Genomic DNA, 25939 nt, shown 5'->3' with positions numbered 1-25939 from the left:
GAAAGCATAGACTCCAATGAAGAGCGCATTTTTGTTACAAAACATGGAATTAAAAAATTACTAGGATGCTACGAGGAGATATACGGGAGAAGAAAACGACTTTGTAATTACAATTTATGAAATCTTCTACATCAAACTAACTTCGGATTGCGTTTATACACTCTATTAATATAGTTTGCCATATTATCTAGAATGAGATACTGATTATTTCCTAAATTATTGTTTTATTTAGTCTCCAGTCCCAATTAAACATACTTTGTATGCCTTTATATGCAAATTGGTACCCCGACTTACGCGAATTCGACTTACGCGGATAGCGCTCAGTCCCACCTATCGCGTAAGTCCGGGGTATTACTGTATTTTTGAACCAATTCGACTTAAGGTCCTTCAAAGGCCTTCCTTAAAAGGCCGGTAACGCACTCGCGAGCCCTCTAGCATTGAGAGTGTCTATGGGCGGCCCCCTGTTCTATAAAAAAAAATATTCAGAAAAATTGTTTAATCAATAGGATTTGAGATAGACACAATTTTTGTCTTATACACCCGTTAAACCAGGCCTCTAATGTACAAGTATTCATACAATCAAATCGCTTGTTATAACAGCCGTATACATCAGACTTGTCAATTCAGGAATTATTAGTAACATTTTTCTTATAACAGCCTTATACGATGCAGAAATCTTTATTAGTAATTCAAAATTTTACGAAGATATACACCGTTTTTGTTGAGGAAAAGGGAGAGAGCGATTGAGACCGATTGAGAGAGAGTGAAAAAGGGAGATCAATAAAAACATACACGTTTTTGATTGATGTTAGTAGTTATATTAGAACTTTAAATGGCAATTCTGTCGCATAACGTTTTGTGCAGTAATTACATATTTATATTATCATAACACTTATTATAGCACATATACAGTGTGTTAACAGTGTGAATATAAATATTCAAATACATGGAGTGATTATATGGGACTTTTACCTTAGTAATAATTAATTTACAAAGAAGTTTCACTTCTGACATATTGTGTACTTTGTACGCACGCACTTAGTTAAAAACATATAGTTATAATATATTTGGTACGAAACACTAGCAAAGGAGTAGATTAGGTATCAGATCGTTAACAATGCGTTATTTACTATTGATCTGCCCATTAAAATTACGCCAGCGCTAAGGAAAACATGGGAAAATTTATAATTTTCCACTCACTGTCATCTTTGTTAATATTTAAAGTTTGATAGTACTAAATGAAACAAATGTTTGTCTTGTTTTTAATATGATACAGAGTCACATTTGACAATGTTAAAAATAAATCTTGCAGTACTATTTAGGGTTGTATAAACATACATTATTTTGATTTATATGAAAACTAAATTAAACCAATTCGACTCAGCGTCCTTCAAGAAAAGAGCGTACCAATTCTTAAAAGGCCTCTGGCATTGAGAGTGTCCATGGGCCGCGGTATCTCTTAACATCAGATGAGCCTCCTGCCCGTTTACCCCCTGTTATATAAAACAAAACTTCATTCGTATCTGTCATTGACTCAAAAACGAGAAACTTTCACTTCCTACACTATTTTCAGAACTCTATTGTTCTTCAGTAGATGATTCTAAATAATTGAATATATATTATCCTCGACTCTCTTCACATAGCGCAGGGAAACGGCTGTTCGAACGAGGGAATCCAAACATTTTTGCTAATAGGCAATTGAGTTAGAACATTTACAATATACATACTGTAGGTTTTTCATTGGTCTGACAAAAAAATCACACACACTCACACACACACACACACATAGAAGCGTAAGCAGGAAGCGAAATGGAGAAAGAAAGCCATGGACGGAGATATTTGAAAAATCTAGATAATGCCTTTACCCGTGAAGGGGATCTGATCAACGATGAAGGAAGCTATGGGAATAGAAAAACAATCTGTATATTCTATTTTGGATATGTTTATTACCTACGGAACTTTCAAACAGTACAAGTGATGTTTAATAGTTGAATTTAAATAATAAAACAAATAAGTATGACTTTTGATAACTCTTCGTTGGTATCTTGCATCACTTTTGTTTTTTTCGATCTATTTATAAATTGGATCTGATATGTTTTATTTCTTCTAGGTTGTAAATTGAACATAATAATTACTTAGGGAGATTCTTTATACACTAGAGTATTACTAAATTTTAAACGGCTAAAGCTAAAGAAACGAATTTTGATTTTAATATTTTTGATTAAACCACTCCTTATATGGAAATTGTACTCGTTTTTACAACAAATTTCTCGTTAAACCTAAATTAATGAATAAAGCTTTTTATATATTTGACGGTTGATTATGAACATGATCCTTGACCTTGACCTAATCCTTGGGATTAAATTGCTCCAGTTCAAAGAATTTGTATGACTCATATCTTGGTGATTAAAAGAGTGACGGAGAGTTTCTTGCCAATCAGATCGCCCGCTCTACGCCCTTGACTTGCAAACTGGTAGTAATTGTCTATTTAGAAAAACTGTACATATTTCTGTTGACGATCATATATGTACTAAGTTACCTATAGAAATAAAGTTTTAGTGGGGGCTGGGCAGGGCTTACCGCTCTAGAACTTTCTAGAGCCCTCCCTAATATATTAATCTAGATTTCTATGCCGGATACATAAGAAACATTAAAAAGATTAAGTATCTTCATTAATAACATGGGTTTGACTCCATATAAAACAATTATACATGCCTGACCAAACGGAACCATCCAAACAAAATATTACAATAATTATTTTTATTCATACAACAGCAGTCTACTTGGTACTTAGTCGATTACGCCGATGTCGTGAGGGTCCATCTCCATATAAGGTTATTTATAATTTTTTTCTCATAAAAAATATTTAATTTAGAATATATAACTTTATGGTAGGTTCTCTTAATGACGTAGCACACACATTTTAGCATCGCTCGTTGTGTATTTGTCGATAATATTTTTGTGTGTTCCACATTTTTCTCGTGTCGTTTTCTTTATAAGTAGGTGTTAACTTTCATAGTCGGGTTTTTGTATGTCACAGACGTTTTGATATAAAACTCCTCAAAAAAAATGGGTGAAGTACTTTTACTTAGACAAGTCTAAATAAAAATAGTTACCGTTTAATTAATAATAAACCAGGAAGAAGTTTAATTGAGCGTACCTAATCAGAGCTGAGTTCAATCGATTCAGTTATTTTAGCTCAAGGTTATATTTTGATGAAACAACTTTTAAATTTTTTGTGTATTACATGATGTAATTATTAAATCAGTCATATTTGTGCTTGTATTCGTAATTTAACACTCAGCCAAGAGATTTATGAAATGTTAAACTATTCAAATGATTATGAAATATTTGCACATTATATCTATAAGGTATACTTAATAGTCTTCCGAACCTTGCCTAAAGAGACCCTTTTCATAACATAATTTATTATATTTTATGGTAATTTTTTATATGTTTATGGAAATAAGAAGTGGATAGGTATAATATAGAATTTAAAACACGCACTTTCTTTGGCCAAAGTTTTTTTCTTTCAGTTGGCCTTTCATCTTTAGATCATCTCTACTTTGTTTAGTCACTAACAATCTTAAACAATATTTTCTCAACCTGTGAAATTCTGAAAGTATTATTCTTGTAAACAGTAGTTTAATAATAATAGTGATATATAGAACTTTTTATCAAGTACAAAACACGTCAAAAATAAGAGACTATCTGTCCTTTTGAATGTATAAAAATATATAAAAAGTTTTTTTTTTCTTTTGCAATTAAATTTACGCAGCAGAACTGACGAGACGAACTCCGTCCCCTTTATAATCGCAAGCATATTTCACAAGATATTTGTGAAATATACTTTATTTTAACTGGACGGTTTTAATTTAACATTAATAAAATGCGTAATTATAAATCGACCAGTAGCCCTTGAAATTTTCGTAACACACGCTTAATAATTTCGTAAACATACTTTCGTTTCTCCAATTACAGAAATATGGGATTTAATAGCGGATAAATTATTCTGTAAACTTGAAAAAAAAAACATTTTTTCTATAAATAATATGTATCGATCAGTGTTGGCCTAGAGGCTTGACTGTTCGCCTCTCACACTGGTCGTGAAAACTCGCTCGCGCGGTTAAGGAAAACATCGTGAAGAAATCCGCATGACTTAGTTCTATTAGTCCCCGTAGTATTATATATGTATAATTTAATTAATAAAAAAGAAAATTAATCAAAGAAATTATTTATAGCCTTCTGCTGCTACATGTATCAGATATACTGATTAATTTTTTTTTATAATGAATAGAAACTTACATGAGCTTGCCAATGATAGAACTCATTGGATAGAGAGCCAGGAATGTAACTAAGGCGCCTGACTACCTACTTCTTAACTATTGATCAATCGGTTTAAGTGAGGCAAATCTCCATTCGTTGTCACAATTACAAAATTATCCAAACGCCGCTTAAGAGACTATAATCAGCAACTTTAAAATCACGTGACGTCGCTTTAATTAGATAAAAATTACATGACGTCACACAAATATTATAACTCGACGCACGCGTAAGATAACAGATCACGCCACCTAATTAGCACAATGTTAAACATTATTTATGAAATGTTAAAACGGAATACTAAAAGGTACTAGGAGGATTATAGCTCGGCTATACCGATATTAGAAATTCTGCGAGATTTATCGATTAAAAGAGAGAATAATCTTTGTGAGTGTGGGTGATTAAGGCAGCTTTTTACAGCTTATGCTACGTCACCGATCACGTCAGAGAGATGTGAGACGCAGTATGCATTCTGTTCCACTCTAACGCGTATTGGCCGCACCTATCGTCATCGAGTATTAGGTTTATTTTCGTTACGGAATTTCTTGATTCGGTCGCCTTGCTCAAAGCCCGCGATGAAATCTATGAAATAGCTTAAAATCACCACTGCGAAGGCTTATACTAAAGTACCGTTAACTATGTTACGTAATTTAGTATAAATAATAGGATGAGGTATAATAATTTTGTTTCTTTAAAATAATATCGTATCTTAATTAACCTCAAATAGTTTATAGTAAGTAAGATTTAGGTTCATGATTTGGGTATGAAATATTGTCTCCAATTCTTTTATTTTTTTATTTATTTTATTTATTCAATCTTTCTAGGCTATGTTAATAACTTAACGTCAAAAACGATTTGCGTTTCGATTTAAAGGAACTATGGTTCGCGCTGTCTAGAATCCTTTCCTCCTCCTCCGTTGGATATTTTGACTCCACTAGCCAGGCTCTCTAGGAAGTAGAGTGTCAAATCTCACCTTTCCTAAAATGGGGCTTTATTTATTATTATTTACTTAAACTAGGCTTGGGGTCAAAAATATTATAGATTACTTGTTTTGGGTGCGTTCAACTCTCAACCGTGCATTCAAATCCTTGTTTCAGTGTATTTTTTTATATTTAAATTGTGTATAAAGTATATTAGAATAAATTTCAAATAGAGTCAAAGTATTACTGGATTATTAATTATTATAAATGCATGAATATTCAATATGTTTTTCAATTTCCTAACTATGATAAAATACTTCCCTTTAACAGTGTTTACATAAGTTAGCTAATCGAATTACTCTTTCGTTATCTTAAGAAAGATTAATTAAATTATAATTACAATAATAATGAGCTTCATTAGTCTATAAATCTTTCGAAAACAACTTATATTTTCCTACCATTTCAGCTATTACGTAAGCACGATAGGGGGTAGGGGGATCTTTGATTTTCTTGTTTGGTAATTACATTTACACATACAATTACTTTTTTACACATACTACCCAGACATCGTCTAGGCCAGAGTTCCCCAAACTTTTTTGTGTCGTAGACCCCTTGCTATGTTTTTCCGTGTTGGGTAGACCCCCTACTTACCTGATATTGATTTCCTGTAAATTTGTAACTGTAGTGAAGTTTAGTGGTAAACGCTTAAAATAAAAGCACATGTTAATTTATACATTTATTTATTGAACTTACTACAACTTACACAATTTTATAAACATTTTAATATTTTTTTACTTCATAGGTACTTTTATAAATAATGTATATGATGTAAGTAAATAGGTACTATCAGTGTATGTATTGAGATCCTCTATCGTGGACCCCCATTTTCATTTCATGATACCCCAAATTTTTTTTTCGCTGACGTAGACCCCTTGCAGACATAGACCCCTATGACATAGACATAGGGTCGATATAGACCACTTTGGGAATCACTGGTCTCGGCTATGAACGAAATGCATTTTTGAGGATTCCTACAAAAATGATTACGTTTATTTAATAGTATTTCTGAGAGCATTCGTCGTCTCGCTATGTTTCAAGGCCCTTCAGTCTTTAAAAATAATCTTACTAATAATTTACTAAAAGCAGTTAGCTTCGTAGCTTAGCGATTCTACTCTGAGGCCATGTTGACATCCCGGACCAATTTTTACGGAATTGATACATGCTTCTTACGATGAAAAAAAACATCGTACAGGGCTGATAGCGTCCTTGCCTTTAAATATATAGATTTACAAAATACATACATTTATTACATAACTATTCAATAAATCATGACTATGACAGACTGACACGAACGCCATACTGTATTTCAAACCTGGCGGTTTGGATCGTGTATATTGTTTATTTAGCAGATTTTTAATGAACATAATAGTTACAGCTCTTTCCTTAAATACTTTTTAAATCTATGTCAGGTTTCTATATTGATAGTTTGTTGTAGATTTTCGAATATAAGTTTAATTTTTTAATGTTTTTTATGTAGGATAATTATAGATAGATAGAAAGTATAGACATAAACGAAGAACAGAAATAATTCAATTTCACATAAACAAATCAGGCGGTATCAAAAATGCGTGGAAAGAACTTCAGCAAAATACTAATTGGATTAACAACGTCATACATTACAAATCAAAAAAATTGAAATCTAAAAGAAACGAAATATTAGAAATAGCAACCGATTTCTACCGTGATCTTTATAACGACGAGCAAAAAACATCAACTACAAGCAACAAGAAAGATTTTGAAGAACCCATTCCAAACATACTAAAAGACGAAGTTCTTAAAGCCATAAAATCACAAAAAACAGGGAAAACACCAGGTGAGGATAACATATCTAATGAACTTTTAATTGGAGCATCTGAAATTATTGTAGACTCACTGACAGTCCTATTCCACGATATTTTAACAACTGAATATATACCTCATCAATGGACTACGTCCACTATAACCTTACTACATAAGAAAGGGAAAACAGATGATATTTCGAACTACAGACCCATCTCGCTTATGTCTAATGTATATAAAATATTCTCCAAAATAATATTAGAGCGATTGACAAAGACTTTAGACGAAAATCAGCCAAAAGAACAGGCAGGGTTCCGAAGTGGCTTTTCAACCATAGACCACATTCACACCATAAAGCAAGTTATTCAAAAATGTAACGAGTATGGAATAAATTACTATCTAGCATTCATAGATTATAACAAAGCGTTTGACTCGCTCAAGCATGGGGAAATATGGGAAGCCCTTGCCTCACAAGGGGCTCATGATAAATACATTCGTATAATTAAGACCATTTACGAAAATATGAAAGCCAAAATACGCACAGAAAAGGTCGGAAAATATTTCCCGATTAAACGAGGTGTCAGACAAGGTGACCCTTTATCACCCAAACTTTTCTCGGCAACTTTAGAATATGTATTCCGACAGCTCGAATGGAACGACTATGGTATAAAGGTTAATGGAGTATTTTTAAACCACCTTAGATTTGCCGACGATCTTATACTAATATGCGAGGACCCAAGAACTCTAAAAATCATGGTTGAAGAACTTGTTCACGAAAGCAAAAAGGTTGGATTATCAATGAATACAAGTAAAACAAAGGTGATGACAAATTACATCAAAACTCCTATTAAACTTAACAACGTTACGGAACTAGAATATGTAAACGAGTATACATACCTTGGCCAAATAATATCTCCCACAGACCTCACAACAAAAGAAATCAAAAATAGAATAAACATAGGATGGAGAAGATACTGGGCTCTAAAAGAGGTCATGAAAAACCCGACTATAATAAACAAAGCCAAAAAGAAAATATTTAATACATGTATTTTACCTGCCATGACTTACGGATGTCAGACATGGAGCTGCACAAACAAAAATATTCAAACATTAGAAACTTGTCAACATCAAATGGAAAGAAGTATACTTAACTTAAAACTAAAAGACAAAGTTCGATTAACAACAATAAGAAAACAAACTAAAATTATAGACATAAAATACCGAATCAAACAACTAAAATGGAAATGGGCCGGGCATTTGATAAGAAGCAATACGGAAAAATGGACCAAAGAAGTTATGGAATGGTGCCCTAGACATAAAACGAGAAGTAAAGGTAGACAGCATCGTAGATGGGAAGATGATATTAAAAAGGTGGCAGGAGCCACATGGATGAGGAAAGCAAGAGATAGATCTATGTGGAGAACACTTGGGGAGGCCTATGCTGAAAAGCAAGACAATCAAGAAACCGGTGTCTAATGGGAAATTATATGATAATATTTACATTTACCTTAATTTAATTTCGTTATTAAGCATAAGTAGTGTATGGAGTAGAAGTAGGATAAAATGTAACTTAAATGATTGTTAATAAAGGCTATATTTATTTATTTATTTATTTATGTAGGATAATTGGTGTGGGAATTATTTTTGAATGCTATCCAATTAGCAGTTACTGTTAAGATAGAAAAATGTAGTAGAATAAATAAATAAAAATACTTGAAGGCGATTAGCGATAGTACATTTTTTCTTTACTATTATTTTAATGTTATACTTATTATGCACTGATTGCACTTTCTCTATAAAAGATGTGGCGGCCAGTTGCAATCTTAATCATACATAATTGATAATAAAGTGTTAATAAATAAAAAAGATAAAATTGAACGCAAAAACTAATTTGAGCAAAATATGTTATTGATAACAAGTGAATTGACTTGTGTACGAAATGAATTTATCAAAGTACGTCACTGTACGCTGAATCTGAGGTCATACGGTTCGGGAATGCCAATCAACGAATATGTTTGCATCATATTTTTACGCGTATAAGTTGCTGGGGGGCTCTGAATCACCTTTCGGGGCGTAGAAAAGAAAGAAACTAATTTTTTGAAGTGAAACTTTAGAATCGATGTGATTTCAAACCGGATGGAACGGAAAAAGCGACAGTAAAATGAAACAGAAACATATATACATATGATTTAACGTGGGAGAAAATGAGATAGATAGAGAAACTTCTTTAGAATCGTAATTTCAAACCGAATATAATGGAAAAAGCGGCAGTAAAAAGAGACAGAAACATATATTCATAAGATTTAACGTGGGAGGAAATGAGATAGGAGGCAATATACAGCCTCTTTTTACTGCCTGCTTTTTCATTTAATCGAATTTCGAAGTTTCGTTGTTTTAGTTTTTGTCAAATTAAAGATTTATTTTAAAATTTCTCATTAAAATATACTGTTTTTAATAAAAAGTTTAATACATTTAGAAAGTAAAAAATGTTTAATTTATATATGATTAATTCTAAAAACTTTGTTTTTGAAGGTTTCACTTCTACCACGTGTGAATTGCACATATGTTTTTTTTCTTGTACGATCATTATTGCGTAATATACAAAATACAAATACATAACTTGGTGTCACATTTCAATAGAGATTGATTCTTTGTTTTATTCATATGAATCATGTAATCCAGCCTTGCACGACACAGACACAGACCCTAGACCATTAGGATCACATTCAGTTACGTCATAATTTTTACGTTCACCGTTTGAAAAATCCTGGATTCGAATGAACAACTCGCACTCCTAGCCTACACAGATTACCACTCAAGTTGTATTGGTATTGATAATATTATAGTACCTGCTTTGTATGTTGTGTGTCGATTACATTTTTTTGAGACGCAATCATCTATACTGTTTAGTGTATAGTCAACTGTTTTCTTTCATGCGGACAAGGCTAAGCTGTCACCGTGTCTTGCCGGGCGATTGTTGGTGGCTCCGTGGGGTTTTAGTGGGTATGCATAGTGGCGAGTCCCACATAACCCTTCACAGGCAATCGTGCCGCGGGAGGGAATGCGTAACGCATTTCCCCACGAAGAAAAACTGTTTTCTTTTGCTGTTTTCGAATATCCGCCTATATAAAATACAGTATTAGACGTATATAATGATATATCTGCAAACAGTTGTGTACCATGATTAATGAACAACTGATAGGTCAGATTGTAAGTTTATGATACGATAACCTTGAGATCGATGTTTGCAATTATGAATAGTGCAGTGTTTCATACAATTTTACAATAAAGTACCGAAAATATATTATGCATTTTTTGCATATGGAAAATAACGATCTTTTATAAAATTAATAGATTGCGGGTTTAAAAAAACGTATGCAACTACATATCAATAGACGCGTTGTCGGCCAAAAAATGTTTTTTTTAGTAGTAATTTGTAATTGTTATTTCCGTACACCGTTACTCAACGACAATATAGGATTGTTATGGTAAAATATCAAACAAAAATCATCATTAAAATATTAGTTCATCATTAGAAATAACGAATGCTCTCCAACACGATGTACTTAAACTTCATATAGTTAAATGCTTCGTCGCTATTAGGCAACTAGGTGATCAAACTTTTGTGCCTAACACAGGTCGTCGATGTGTGTCTAAAGGATGCCGGTGTCCTTACAATGCATCTTTTCATTGTTCACAGACGTTATTAGTATTTTTATAACTCTTATAATAACCAAGTATGTTTAGAAAATATAAATTATTTGACATTTACATAATAATTAAACTCAATAAAAGGTGATCCGTTTTACCCTAACATTTCGCGTGTATCTAACAGGGTTACATGTTTACCTTGCAGTTGGCATTCCCTCAGGCGAAACAGGATCTAGATGCTGATAAAATCTTGTCTAAATGTTGATCGGGTCGTGTTTCTGGCGAAAGAGAACTTGCAGCAGAACCAATCTTGCTCAATCAATTATCATGGGAGTCTCATATCCCATTCGCTCCTAAAAGGATTTCCTAAGGTTAAACTTTTCTAATTATAGTAGTCATTTTTATATAACAGGTATTTAATCAAAAGTAAATAGTAATAAGTCATTGTAAATTGTTTACATAAATCTATTTTCTGAATGTCAGTATTATAATTCCTCTGATAAAGTTATGATTTATGATAAATTATTTATTTAATTATATATTAATATCAGGGTTTTTATTATTATTATTTTAATAAATATTTATAATTTTGGAATAAAACTAGTTGAAGTGAATATTATAGAAAATCATGAATCTTATTAGTAAAACTATATTTTTATGACTGCGGGAGGTTTTTTGGTTTCTTGAACCAGCTGCCCACTAAAGTATTTCCAAACTCTTTTTCACATAGGGTCTTTCAGAAAGGGAAAGTACCAATTCTTAAAAGGCCGGCAACGCACTCGGGAGCTTTATCATTAAGCGACCGTTTGCTCTGTGCTATATATTCTTGAAGCCTAACAAAATAATGTAAACGATATTTTAAACAAATGGTGACTTTCACCAGTATTATACGCGAAATAGAACTAATTTGAGTGTGCGACCAACCAGGCTCCAGAAGATAAACCACTCCTTATATTATGGAAATTGTATTCGTTTTTACAACAAACTCCCAAGCGAAATTAGAGAACTGTCACTAAATAAATTCAAAGCCCTTGTTAAAAGTAGCTCCAGTTCAAACAATTAGTATTAAAAACTTGGCGATTGAAAAGAGTGGCGGAAAGTTTCTTGCCAGTTCTTCTGCCCGCTATACGCCCTTGACTTGCAAACTGCTTGTAAATGTAAATTTACAATTAATAATTTTTTTTACGTTCATAAGTGTACTTGTTTACCTATATGAATAAAGATGGTTTGAGTTTATAAAAATAAAATAAAGTCTATTCAAAACTGAGAACTAACATGAATGAATTCTATAAGTCAAGATTCATATTCAGATTTTGAAGCACGAGGCGCAAGACCGAACGGGATGGAGGCTGTGGACGCCCTCTGCCCCACCTAGGGGTTATAGGACATAAAGAAAGAAGATTCATATTCCGGTCCACAAAAAAAAAAACAAAGTACGAAAAGCTTCATCAACATATTTTTTCAATTTATATCAAACCCGGGACCGTTTCTGAGCACCGTGACCTTATCAACCGCAGAAGCATAAAACCCGTTTCCAAAGTATACAATACAATATTTATTCACGATTAAATTTTCAATACAAATATTTAAACAACTTAATACATATTCATTAACTAGCTAATTTCGGTAACTTTCTATGACATGTTTAAACTATTATGTATTAATTTATATTAATAGTTTATATAAATATATAATGAAATTATGTATATAAAAGGCTTTAAAATAAGTATAATTTCATCCATTTAATTTAGTTGCAAGTCCAATATTACTCTCGAAATATATGTATATGTTAAAATTATTTAAATAATTTGAAAAATTAAAATATTAAGCACAATTTGGTTTACCAATTTAGTTACAAGAACAATCATAATAAAATTTAATATCATTTATACTCCTATCCTCCTAATTTTTCCTCCTATCGTAAGCGGATAGCATAGATTTGGAGAGCATAAAGCTCTCCATATCAAGAAATCTAAATTTGGTACGCTCCAAAAAGCTACATTTTCTAAAGCAGCAGATTCAATCATAGGTGTTGTTAAGCGGAATCGTTTAAATTAATTACAAGTAAATAGATTTGTGTAAACACACGTGACCCTCAAAGATTGTCGATAAAGTATCGATAAATAGCACATCTCTACGTCATTTGTATTGCGTGAACCCTTTGAATTGTGTCAGTCGACGGTTTGACACTGGTGAGACGATACGTTGTGCAAGTGTAGTGATTGTGCGTAATTTTTTGTGACACAAGTTAAGAAAATCTGTGAGTTGAGAAAACACTTTACAAAATTTTTAGTAAATTAATTTAATAATTAACTTTTTAAAATGGTTTAATATTTTCCTCTATACATTTAAATTTAAAATGTCAACGTTTACGACCACAATTATAATAATAAATTAATGTATCCTCTTCTTATTTATATTATACAAAAGCCAGGAAATGCCAGGAAAAGGCATCCTTCAACTTTTCCCACCATATTTTATTTTATTTACGACAACAATACACGGTACTATTTTGAAATAACAATTCAATATTTTATTCATTTTTCAGAGTTAAAGTTTTATTCGGAATCGTTAGATTGATGATTTTATTCTAATTATTTAGTAAAAAAGAACAGTTTCCGAATTTGATCATATCGATAAAGGAATCATCATCCCTATAGCGGAATTCAAAAACGCGGTTGCCATGACAACGGTTGAACAGTTAGGAATTCGCTGCCAAACAGTCATAAATTTAAGAATTTGGCCATTGCTTTCTCTTAAATTACATAACTATGTTATTTCTATAATATACAAGCCAGTTTCTCAGTGTTAAATTTATTTACCTTTGCAGAATGGTAAATTTATTGACCCAATAATTCTTCTTCGAACTCGTACAATGACTATAACATATTGAATCTGTATGTAAAACTACATTATTCTGTGGCGTTTATATTAGAGATTTAAATTTGGAAAGAGTTTTACTATAGAAGTGTACTAGGATTATATCGATACCTCCTAAGTATAATGAGTCAACTGACATTTTAGTAATTTTACAGGAGAGCCATTTTAAGGCAAATCGTTTATATTTTTGTGAAATCAAACTAATTCAGAATAAATTTAATGTTTTTATAATAAAGATTGAAAGCTCTTTCTTTGGTATAACATGAGTTTGCTGATTTTTGTTCTTAAATGCTATTTTATGTACATGACTTAGTATACACGGGCGGGACTCAATAGTAAAATGGTTTAACTACCAGTTATATTCATGTACGTTGTACATCAAAATCTATAGTTTACACCAACATATTATGGAATATGATTATCATTTAATTATTATCATCTTACTTTTGGTTAGTTTCGGGGTTTTTTGTCTCACTTAATAATAAAATATTGAAATTACATCACTTGACTCATTATACTAGGAAAGTAATTAGCTATGTTAGAATTTTAAACCTCAACGTATATTGGACTAATATAATTAATCGAGGCTTTTTCATTACTAATTTTATTTCTAATACCTTACGAAATTAATAAAAGCTAGGAAGAAGTAGACTCAATAAAAAAAACAACGCATTTTTAAGAATTATAATGTATTTTTAGTTATAACTTTTTAATTTTTAACCTTTTTGTTAATATTATTTAGCCTTACTACAAGTTTAACAATGCAACTAAAACAAATTATCAATGTAGTATCATTAAAGTTTCATAAAAAGTAACAAACATCAATAAAAATAATAGGAACTAAAAATAGGAACTTACGTTAAACAATATTATTAAAAATAATATAAATGTATAACAAAAATATATAAAAAGTTTAGGACGCTCAAAGGATAGCTTTAAACCTTATGGTTTATCAAAATAAATGAAAATTTTAAAGATTTAACGTATAAAAATCAGTCTGAATCACTGTCATCTGCTCCATTGGAGTTTTTTGAAATCAAATTATTAAAAAAACAAATGATACTCCTTAGGAATCACCAGTGTCTTACAAAGATCCATGAAGTGTTTGTATGTACTTATTTTGGTAAATAGGAATGGGTCTGATAAGCTAAAGAAATATTATCTATGTTAAAATTCAACTCTCTCCGATTTGGTGTAGCTTTAGGTTTTTTTACACAATCTATCTACTTGTAAGCATCATCTTGGTAACTTGTTTTATAAAATATCCTAAATGGATTTTCTGCTTTAACAACTACTTCCGTGACTTTGTTTCAAGGCATTTTAAATCCATCATTAGTGGTTGTCCAGTTGTTTATAAGTCCTTACTTTGATTTAAAGTCTTTTATTAAATCCTGAGACACTTCAATAACTTTGTATGGTTTTTCGTCGGATATGGTAAATCTAAAAGCTGTATACCATTGATAATGCGTATAAAGCATTTTATCTTTTGTCTGTCTTTCAATTAAAGCATGTATACTGTCGCCTTCATTTTGAGTGTGACCCACTATTAGAAAGCGATGGCTAATATATATGTATACAGAACTTCGAACTAGCTAACAGATACATTAAGAAAACAATCCTATTTCTATATTGGCTTCCACGGTTAACGGTAAACACATATAGAAATGTAAATTGCACATCTCTTTGCTTTCTGTTGATGCCATGAAAAACAATAACCTTGTCGAGATCCCAGACTGAATATCGTGAGAAGATAAGTTTCCGTTTATAATAAAAAGTACTAACGTTCCCGTGAGGTACATTAAGACTCTTTTGATGATCAAATGCTGCTGTATCTTTTTTTTTCTAGCTTTCTTTTTTTCTTTTAAATGCTCTTCATGCTTTTATTTATCTGTCTGGGTAACTTGCTTGTTATTTTCATAAATGTGACATTGTTCACAAACACCTTTTTTGTATTTATGAAAACCTATATTGATATTTGTATTAACTGATATATCTCGATACTGTCTCACGGTAGTCGCTTTAGAAGACTTCCCAAGAACATAGTTTTGCAAACCGATATTTTTGTAGTCTCAATATTATCTCCTTGACTGCTTTGAAGAAACTTATGAAAGGAGCATATTAACTTAAGTTGCATGCGCGCTGGCTGTCATTCATCGTATACTGAGCCAAAATAAACTTGTATCAATGCGTCCCTTCTCACGCCCCGCGAACACTGATACAACGTTATTTGGATCAGTATACAATGTACGATTTTAACAGATGTTGAAATTGATTTAGTATACGTGAAATTATCTCGGTAACTATAGTTCTTTTTAAAAAAAAATTAACACTAACGTGAAGATCATGGTTAATTATGTACGTTTATATAAAAAAAACCAAATACCTAAATTTGTTAGTTGACTCAGTATACTTAGGAGGTATCGATATGTTACTAAGTTTCTATTGATAATATATAATTTCGTATCGCTAAAGTGATATTTAATTTTTCCAAATGTTTTATATTAGAACCCTACTTTGAATTGTATTTTTTAATTAAAATTGCTCCATTCTTTATAGAATTCATACAAAAATTAGTATATGGCCGTAATAAAGTGGTATATTGTACAAGTGTTTAATGAGTTTTGGATATACTTAACGATGTTATGACAGACATTGCAAATACAAGAGTTACTTAGTTATTGCTTAAACTCAATTATGATGAGATAATTCGCTTTATTATCTCAACTGAAATACCTTTCAATTTAATTCATATTCATGTTGTGTACTGTAATACATATGTGAAAATTCAAACTTTTTAGACATATTTCTTCGATATATATATGATTTAAGAATCTGTAATTAGTAATATTTTACCAAAATCTAGCTTCCATACTTGACTTAACTTTAATGTCTAACCTCAAGATGACTCAGTGAGTCTCCAACAGGTTCGGTCAGGTGCCATAGTTCTATTTATATATCTTTATTATTTCTAATAACTTGCATTTTTCATTGTACATTTTTATATCTTAATTAACCGCAAACATTTACAATTAATTCACAAAACTTCTTTATTAAAACACAAAATTTACCTAACTTAAATAAGAGATATATTAGTATACATTCATTTCACACAAGTAAATTTTCTATGCATTTTTCGTAATTTTTAACCGAATAAAACAAATTAGAATTTGAACTGAACATTTTTAACTGAGTTTTACTAACTTTTTTGAAATTTGTAATCTGATAGTTTATGATGTCAAATCTCTGACAAAATGATCGTTTAGCGAGTTTATATTTATTCAATTGCGCTAACAGCTGCTAATTCTATGTACTATTTGTACGAAATTTTTAAATGGTAGAGTTGCCAAATTTATGAGACGTCTACTTTTTATGCTAATGCTCCAACATTGCATCACAATTACCATTCGTATAATACATATGTTTCGTCTATAATTTGATTAATTAAGTTAAAATTGTATAACGAAATTTCCATCCGTGCCATGTCCGCCGTTCCACAACTGAGCCCTTTTTAAGGCAATTTCTACCACGTACTACGTGGAACCAGCTGAAGTATTTCCGAACCCATTCAACTTGGAGTCCGTGAAGAAAAGAGCGTACCAATTCCTCAGAAGCTGGCACTTTGGCTTTGTCCATGGGCGGTATCACTTAACATCAGATGAGCCTCTTGCCCATTTACCTTCTGTTCACTAAAAAAAGTAACAATCAATGCAATAATAGTTTCATAAAAATCGCGAAATCGACGTAGTAGCATTGACCTTAATAAACACAGATCTATAAATATATCAGTGGCGCTACAACCTTTTTAGGTATGGGCCTCAGTTTTCTGTGTTTCATGATCATATTTTGTTACTTCACTCTTAGTAGTAGTCTGTGATCAGCCTACTCTGCCAGAAACACGTCGTCGACTTTTTGGATTATAGACAGGCCGGTTTCTTTACGATATTTTCCTCCACCGTTCGCGCGAATGGTATGCGCGAAGACATAAAGTCGATTAGTGCACAGCCGGGGATCGAACTTACGATCTCAAGGATGAGGGTCGCACGCTGAAGCCACAAGGCCAACATTGCTCTAAGGTAGAATATCTGACCCATCTTAAGGGGTTCGCTACCTCTCTGAATAGCAGAGGTATTTGAGTGTAGATCCACCCCCATAGTCCTGCGCAAGCGCGTTTTTACCTCATTTAAAAAAAAAGCGCAGGACTCTATCGAAGAATAAAATATCCTTTACTTTAATCGAACTTGTGTGCCTGAGGTTGCTTATTGAATTTGAGAAATGAGAGAAACGCTTTCGATTATTTCTCTTAAGAGTATTGTACGGTTCTTAACCTTGCATTTTAATATAGGCGATTGATTAAGCAGTTCATTATTTAGCAAAACTTTTTTTTTAAATTGGATAACAGCTAGGTAACAGACACACCTCCTTATCAGTTATAGCAACAAAGTTGACATTTGTCCTTGTTTATCTGCGTCATGAGAGGCGTAGCATTTAGTAAAGAGCATGTGTTTTGTATGTTTGTTTGTGAAGTTCAAAAACACTCAAAGTACTGTACCGTAAGAAATTGAACATAGTATTTAAAAAGAACCCTTATTATATATGTCTAGCTTAAATATCTTTATAATATATAGAAGCGGACCCGTCAAATGTCCTGTATGATATTTCAAGCTATTAAGAACAAAATATGAAACTACTGCGACGCCATCTACCGAGCTGATGTGTGAATCGAAACCTTAAGGGGCGCGACCCAAACGCAAACAAAAAAATCATTCAAATCGCTTCATTCATTTATGAGGAGTTCAGTGATATACACACGTGCAGTAGTCTTGTTTCTAAATAAATATCCAATACTGATTTTATTAATTTAAATAATTAAATTTTACGACTGCGAAACCTCCCGCTGTTGGTTGTAAATACTTTTATATGGACTTTGACCTGTAATCCCGTTAATTTTTAAACACATGCACATTCAAAAGTGCTCGTTTTTAATACGTAACATTTTTCAATACATAAGCATACGGTTGCGATGTTATATACGGTGCGATGCATTAATATATATATTATTAATTAAATACCGCTGATTTTATCGCAGTAAAAACGTCTTCTATCGTTGAAAAATAAAACTAGGGAGTTTTAAATCGTAACTGTATTCTAAAATTAAAAAATAAAATGAAATTTGCTTATTTTGGAATATAAGATACAGGTGTCACTTATTCCACGTCATTAAATTTAAATCGGTAGACATCCCTACTCATCGGCAAAGAAGCCAGAGGGTGCAGGCCGAGAGATAGCCAAAAAATTAATTTAAAATCTCGAGTGTAATCTCTTAATTAGGTTAATATTATAATATTAATTATAACATTTACTCCTTTTATCATTGTTATAAATCTAAAGAAGTGCGACTCTTATCCCTGGTGTTGTAGGTTTGATTCCCGGCTCTGCACCAATGGACGTTCTGTCTATGTTCGCATTTAACATTCACTAGTTAATAATCGTGAAGAAACCGGCATACATTAGACCCAAAACTGTATGTGTGTTAATCACAGAATGTTAATCACCTGCTATTACAAACGAACGAACACATACAGAAACTAAGTTGTCAGCTCATCGCTTTCCTGGTCTCCCCACGTTTCCTTTACTCTTTAGCGGGTAGCTTCGGCGATCTGTGCATCTTGCAATTAGGTTAACAAATAGTATTTTATATTAGAACAAAGACTTCCTGGCGCAAAGGCAATTTATCTATCGGGGTTAAGACACGAATAAACATTGAACTAAAATATGTTCTTTATATTTTATTTTGGCATCCTATTAATAATAAATAAGACCTGCGAAGCCTGTTTTATTGTTTAACTGACTTCGAATAAGCAGGTCATTTCTCCCTTTATAATGCCAGGCTTTCAAGTGTGTACATATTTCTTGGAAACTTAAAGTCGAGATGAATCTTGAATTAAATCTGGTATATACCAGGAAACAGTCAAGGTTAAGGAGTGCAACTATGGGTTCAAAATATTTTGCGTTATTCATAAATCATCATCAATTATTGAATTACTTATCATGAGGTGTAGCTGTTTTGTAAAACAGTTTTTTACTGTATTGTGATTGATTGAACTAGAGTTCAAACACATTTAACAATTTTTTTTTCAATAGTTTTTATCTGTCTTCTTATTTTTTAATAATATTTTAGCAATAGGTATATAAAGATACCTAATAACTCTTACAGAACTGATAGCGAACTATGACTACCGTATGCCAAAATCTTTTTCTTGTTGGGTAGCCAGTAAACCTAAAATATTGTCCCCAGATAAATTATTCCTAAGATATATCTATGTTATCACAAAGTATTATAATTTGTGTTATGATATAACAATATATCATCTGTTCATTGTATTTTAAATGTTCTTAAAAGCTAAAAAAATATCCATATAATTAGCTGAACACGCCTGCCAACATGGTAGCGCGGCATTGTCAACGAACCCTTAACAATTAAAAAAAACACATACCTGTTATAATTTTTTAATAATATGTATATAGAATACTCGCTCGCCACACCTACAGTGTTCGTTAAAAACCGTGCGAACGACGCAGGAAAATAGTCTTAATAACTCGTGTTGGCCTCTTTCAATGTTGTTTATATTGCTTATAATTGGGGCAGACACTTAGCCTAGCTATGCGGTTTTCAATTGTTAATTTTATTAAGCCCGTGTAAAGAGATTTATTTGACCGTAATTTACATAATTCGTGTATGTTAATTGAGTGTTGCTAAGCAATTAGTATTAAATTTTCTTTCCCGGATGTCAACATAGAACCTTCGGAGTTAATGTAAACGGTTTTTTTAATATTTGCGTTTCGGTATATAAAATGATGAACGAGGTCTAAAATTATGTCTATGCAGTTTTTTAACATCAAAATCATTTTATTCGAACTAAATCATTTAAATTTGAAAATTTAATTTACAAATAAAAAGAAAAGAAAGAAGTTTTTATTTCTTCTTAGAAATAAAAACTTCTTATAGTCTTCAGGTTTCAGTCAAGTCATCATGTAATTTCTGGTGGTGCAGGGTTCGATTTTCTATTTAAAAGTAGACTTGAATAACTCTCATATACGAAAAAAGATGGATTTCATAATTTTCGCTTCCTCGAGAATTGTACGTCATATATTTGTTCATAGTATCTATTTACAATAACAAATATGACACATAGAACTAGTACAGTAAATAGTAGAAAAACGCAAACTATTTACAATTGTAATTATAATACAAAGAGAATAAACAAAGTATTCCAACCTTATTCCAACGTCATTCTGACGCTGCATATATAAATTGTTTATTTCATTTAATATACAGCTTTTTCTTTGTAAAAATTACGATAAAATAAAAAATAAAAATAGCCTTTATTAGAGTACTACATACGAACACTACCAAAACTAAAATTTTCCAATTCTACCCCGCTATGCCTTTTATTACAGCTTCCCAAGTTTTTAATAGGCGTCCTCTCTTTATTTCTTCTTTTAAATTAAGAACATTTTATATTTAGATTGAACTAAAATGTTATAGTAAAAATGGGCAATTGAATAAGTTTCACTAGAACAAGACTTGCATTGAAGAGAAAATTCCGTACAAACCCATAAAATGATTCTAGGAATATTACAATAAAATCTTCGCAAGTAGATATTGTGTCATGATCATGTTCTTAGAATTAACTTTGCACTTAGGTATCAGTTGCGTATTGCAAAATGTGTGTAAATATACTTCAAATCCACAACTTTGATCCTTCTTGTTTGGCTAAAGATTAAATAAATATACAATATAAATCTTCGATTAATCAGCAGTTTTCAGCTCAGAGGGAATCTGTATTCCAAAACGCCAAACAAACAGTTTAACATATTTGTCAGTAAACTCTTTATAATTTATAAAGTTTCTTTAATTTTCTGACATTTTTTATTTTGGTTAAAAAATTACGATAAAAAAAACTTGATCAAAAGTATGTCATTACACTATTATTTTCAAGGTTAGCCTTTTCTGTTCACGAAAGCCCCTGAACCAATGAGCGATGATTTCCACTGAAACTTCTGTCGTTTGAAGTCGCTAACGTATCAAAAGTTTCAAATCACCTCTATCACTGTTAATTTTTAAGTAGTTGTTTAGCTTTCATTAACAAACTATAACTGTATAGTAATTAAACACATTTCCCTTCCATTTTGATATTTATTTATTGACAAGCTAAGCTACATAAGCTTGCCAACGCTTGGCACATAAAAAAAATCACAAAATATTTTTTTTAATGTGTCAAGCACTTATAGGCAAACATGACATACACGAAGAGATCTAATATTTAGCAAAACAAAACAACTATTTGACAAAACAAAAAAATACTAGTTAAATAAATAAACTTAACTAAACCAAAATCGATTTCAATGTGTGAGGTGAGTAACTATGGATATCCAGACCTAGGTCGTTTATTAAAATGCATAATCTGGAATGTTGGTATTACGATATTTTCTATTAAAAATTGTCCTAAGAATCATACAAGACGTTTTCACAGAACTATTTACAAAGATAATGTTGGTCTCATATCTCTAAATCATAAACCCCATTACTTAACTGACAAGGTAACACAACTCACGATCTTTGTCATTTACAATATTTATTGTAAATGAAATAATTTATTATTGCCGTCCAACTAAGCTTACCGTGCGCCCTAATAAATATAATAACTATTTCTTTACAAATTTTTAATAACGTTTTGAAAATGAACAGTCTTTAGAAGAAATGTACAGTCGTTGCGTTGCTGTGAGTTATGTTTGGTATTAAAAAATCCCCTCTATTTAAGTAAAAATAACATTTTCTTTTGCGTATTGCCCTTAGATAATTTATTTATTACTTTGGTTAGTTGAGTTGACCAGAGCTTGTCGTTACTAATGATTAAATATATATATTTTATAAACATACCTTTAAATTATTGTATGAAACGTGTTATTCAACACTGTATTCCAACTATTAAATTTCCATCGAAATTTCAATTTAAGTTCTAATGAAGATTTGTAGAAAATGAACATTTGACAGTCACTATCTGTCTATAATATTCATATAAACCTAATAATAATGATTTATTAATAATAATAATTATTTTTACAGACAAGAATGGGAGAGGACAAAAAAGAGAATGAAGAAACGGTAGAAACTACAAAACCCGAAGAAGAGCGAAACAACAACCATATTAAAGAAACTAAAGAAAATATACCAACAGAAACTGATAAATACATCGAAATAAATGAACAAAAGCAGACACAAAACGGCCAAAAAATAATTGAACCGAACAGGGAGGAGATGGCGCATTACGTACAGAATCTTATGAATTCTGGTTTATCCCTTCATAGTAATATTATTAAGGACGAAATGCTTTTGCCGGATTCTAAGACAGTGGCCAGATTTTCACCAATATGGAAGCAGGTACTTAATTCAAACATAATAAAAATTATTATTGTTAATGTTTAAGGGAGAAAAATAAATAAATTATTATTATTATAACTTATTTTTGATAGCTCTCTAAATACGAATAAATCGGAAAAAATGGTGCTAAGCGCAAAACTTAAAGACATATACAAATTAATATATTAATAAGAATACATACTCTCTCTCATTTGCACAGATACAACAAATAAGTATTATATTATTCTAAGGTAGGCCGATTATGGCAATTCTTCGTTAAGAATTATATATTTGGTTTTCTAACTTTTATTAAAGCTGTTGGCTGCCAAAATAAAATAAATCATAATGAGGGGAAACAATATTCGCCGGGGCAACTAATAATTAACTTCTCAACCAATACTTAGTCAAATTAATCAATTAATAAAAAGGGGTTAGTTTGCATTCCATAGTTTTTCAATCAAATTCAAAATCATTTATTCATTTAGGTGACACAATCTTTAACAAACACCTATGAATGGCAATAAAGAAATGCAGATTAAATGCTTCTAACTCTACATTAACTGCCAGTTCTCAAATCAAGGGCCGAGAACGGAAGAGAAGAACTGGCAATAAACTCGGAACCACCATGTATCTCGTGATATCATTAAGAAATTAATAATAATAACAATTATAATATATGTAAACGAAAAAAAGAAAGATCTAATAATCATTATAAACCCTTGTGTAAGTGTAACATACTTTGCTTGTTAATAGGATAATAATAATTAGTGTCAATGTCGGAAGATAAGGAGGAAAATAAAAGATAATATTTTGATTTTATATTTATTGACAAGGTAAGAATGACCAAGACAAGGCTGTATGTTTCAGGTTATGCATTACTTATAAATCGTGATTAAAATCGAATCAAAGTAAAACAAGAATTACATGTAATTATATAAAAATATTGTAATTTTAAATAGATTTCTAATATTTTTCCTTTCTTATTAATTATAATATTACAACTTAAGAGTCCATTATATAATATTTTATTGTAATTATTATTAACTATTTGTAGGTTTTTTAAATTGCAATAATTATAATTATAATCATAAATTATTATAACGATATTAAGACATATCAGCCTCGTGTCAACTGGAAGGCCTAAATTCACACATCTGAAAAAACAATTATTTCTACTATTTCTTATGTCCTCACAAAAACTCTTTAAATTTGATAAAACTTGTACATTGTGTTGGAATACCCTCATCAATGTTGATTTTGTCATAAAGATCAGCTTCAACCTACAAACACAAATAATTAAATCTAATGCAGAAATTTAAATGATTAATTCCCATATGCTCGTGATTAACCATATATTATTTGTATAGGTACCTTCTGTGCGTTCTAGTAATAATTATTTAGTCTTGTAATGTTTTTTTCTCAGTAATTTTTTTTTAATTCATATGAGAAATAAAGTTATTCTAACCGTTATTGTGGTAGCAATTACATTTTTTTTCTTCTTTTTATTTATATTGATATAAATTCACAAAAACTTTTTTTTGTCGTGCAAGGAGACGTTTTATATTAAGGCATGGTTAGTTATCAATTGTAGATTTCTGATGAAGGTGAAAAAAGAAAAAAAATACGCGTGTGAATTATAAGATTTGATTACAATTAAAAAATAATCACAGTATAAAAATTTTTGCTAACTTTTATAGAAAAGTTGTGTTTGTGTTTTTGTGCGAGAAAATCTTACTGAACAAAGAATAAATGACCGTTTTGCCGATTGACCGATTTGCACTTTTAATAAATATTTTATAAATAAAGCAAAACGGAATAAATTGAATTAAATAAAAATGTAGAACAGCGAGATTTGTTCGGACCGAGAGTCGACTGTGATCCGTATCATAGTCTGGATCGATTTTTATGTAGAAATTATTGTCACGAACCAAAAACATGTCACAAAAAAAGTGACTAGCCTATAATACAGGGAATCCTAGAGCTAGTGCACTTTTTTTAACTAAACATCTTTTTTTATTATGTAAGTTCTTAACATATTTTACAAATTTGAGACTAAATTTCTAAAACTTCCCCCATCTACTTAACAACTCTTCTTTAAAAGTGGGCGTTGCGTGACGCGCTGTTATATGTAATAATGCACATGTTTATTACCGATGACATATTTTTTCATTATCTCTTAACCTATTTAAATAGCATTGTTATTAACGCTTAATTCTATAGCAAATCTATCTGATGCCAAGGCTGATATGGATCTGTTTTCTTGCTTCTAACTTTAGGCTAAATAAATATTTGTTATATATAATATAAGTTATGTGACTCAACTTAAAACCCTAACTAAAGCGAAAATAACATCGACCATTCATTTTCGCGTATTTTTTTTTGTCCGTATATATGTTAATTTGTATATAATTATTTTATTCCAAAAAATACAGTATTTACAATATTCTTCACCTACATAGCCACCAATAATTAATCTTGATTCTTTGTACATTAAATAAATCATTTTTTTCAGACTTTAGCATCTATGGCAGCCATCTGCTTGACCTTTACCGCTGGCCTTACGTCTGGATATTCAGCTATTCTTCTCCCTCAACTTAAGGCTTCAGATAGCAGTATTCCTACAGATGAGAGCACAGCTTCATGGATAGGTAATTATAATAATAATAATAATAATAATTTAATCATTGCACGAATATGGTATAAAAAGTCAAGGTGGTACAATTGTCAGTCGTTCGCATATTCTGCCACAACAGTGGCGCGCAAATTTATCTTAGTTTAGATTTTACATTATTAGTCAGATTCATATCAATTAAGTCAATTATCATACATAATTAAATTTATATAAATTACCATGTCTCACACAAATAATCGTTTATTGAGTAGTACGTTTTTTCTAAAAGTAATG

General features: G+C 31.1%; 1 protein-coding gene across 2 annotated transcripts in view; it reads left to right on the top strand.

Moving 5' to 3' along the window:
• LOC110991613 (facilitated trehalose transporter Tret1) overlaps nucleotides 1-25939 on the top strand; it is a 37897-nt gene that overhangs the window by 8119 nt on the left and 3839 nt on the right. The window contains exons 1-3 of one of the 2 annotated variants that reach the window (XM_022257053.2): nucleotides 12884-12993; nucleotides 22741-23055; nucleotides 25547-25682. In XM_022257053.2, coding sequence (XP_022112745.2) covers nucleotides 22747-23055; nucleotides 25547-25682 — 445 coding nt within the window. In that variant the 5' untranslated portion in view covers nucleotides 12884-12993; nucleotides 22741-22746. Of the gene's footprint in view, nucleotides 1-12883; nucleotides 12994-22740; nucleotides 23056-25546; nucleotides 25683-25939 lie in introns of those variants that run through there. The other variant, XM_045632117.1, reaches the window with a different exon arrangement.

Source organism: Pieris rapae, chromosome 18, assembly GCF_905147795.1.
Source record: "Pieris rapae chromosome 18, ilPieRapa1.1, whole genome shotgun sequence".
In the NCBI taxonomy this organism is placed as follows: domain Eukaryota; kingdom Metazoa; phylum Arthropoda; class Insecta; order Lepidoptera; family Pieridae; genus Pieris; species Pieris rapae.
Note: the sequence above shows the minus strand (reverse complement) of the source record. Positions and strands in the feature narration are given on the sequence as shown.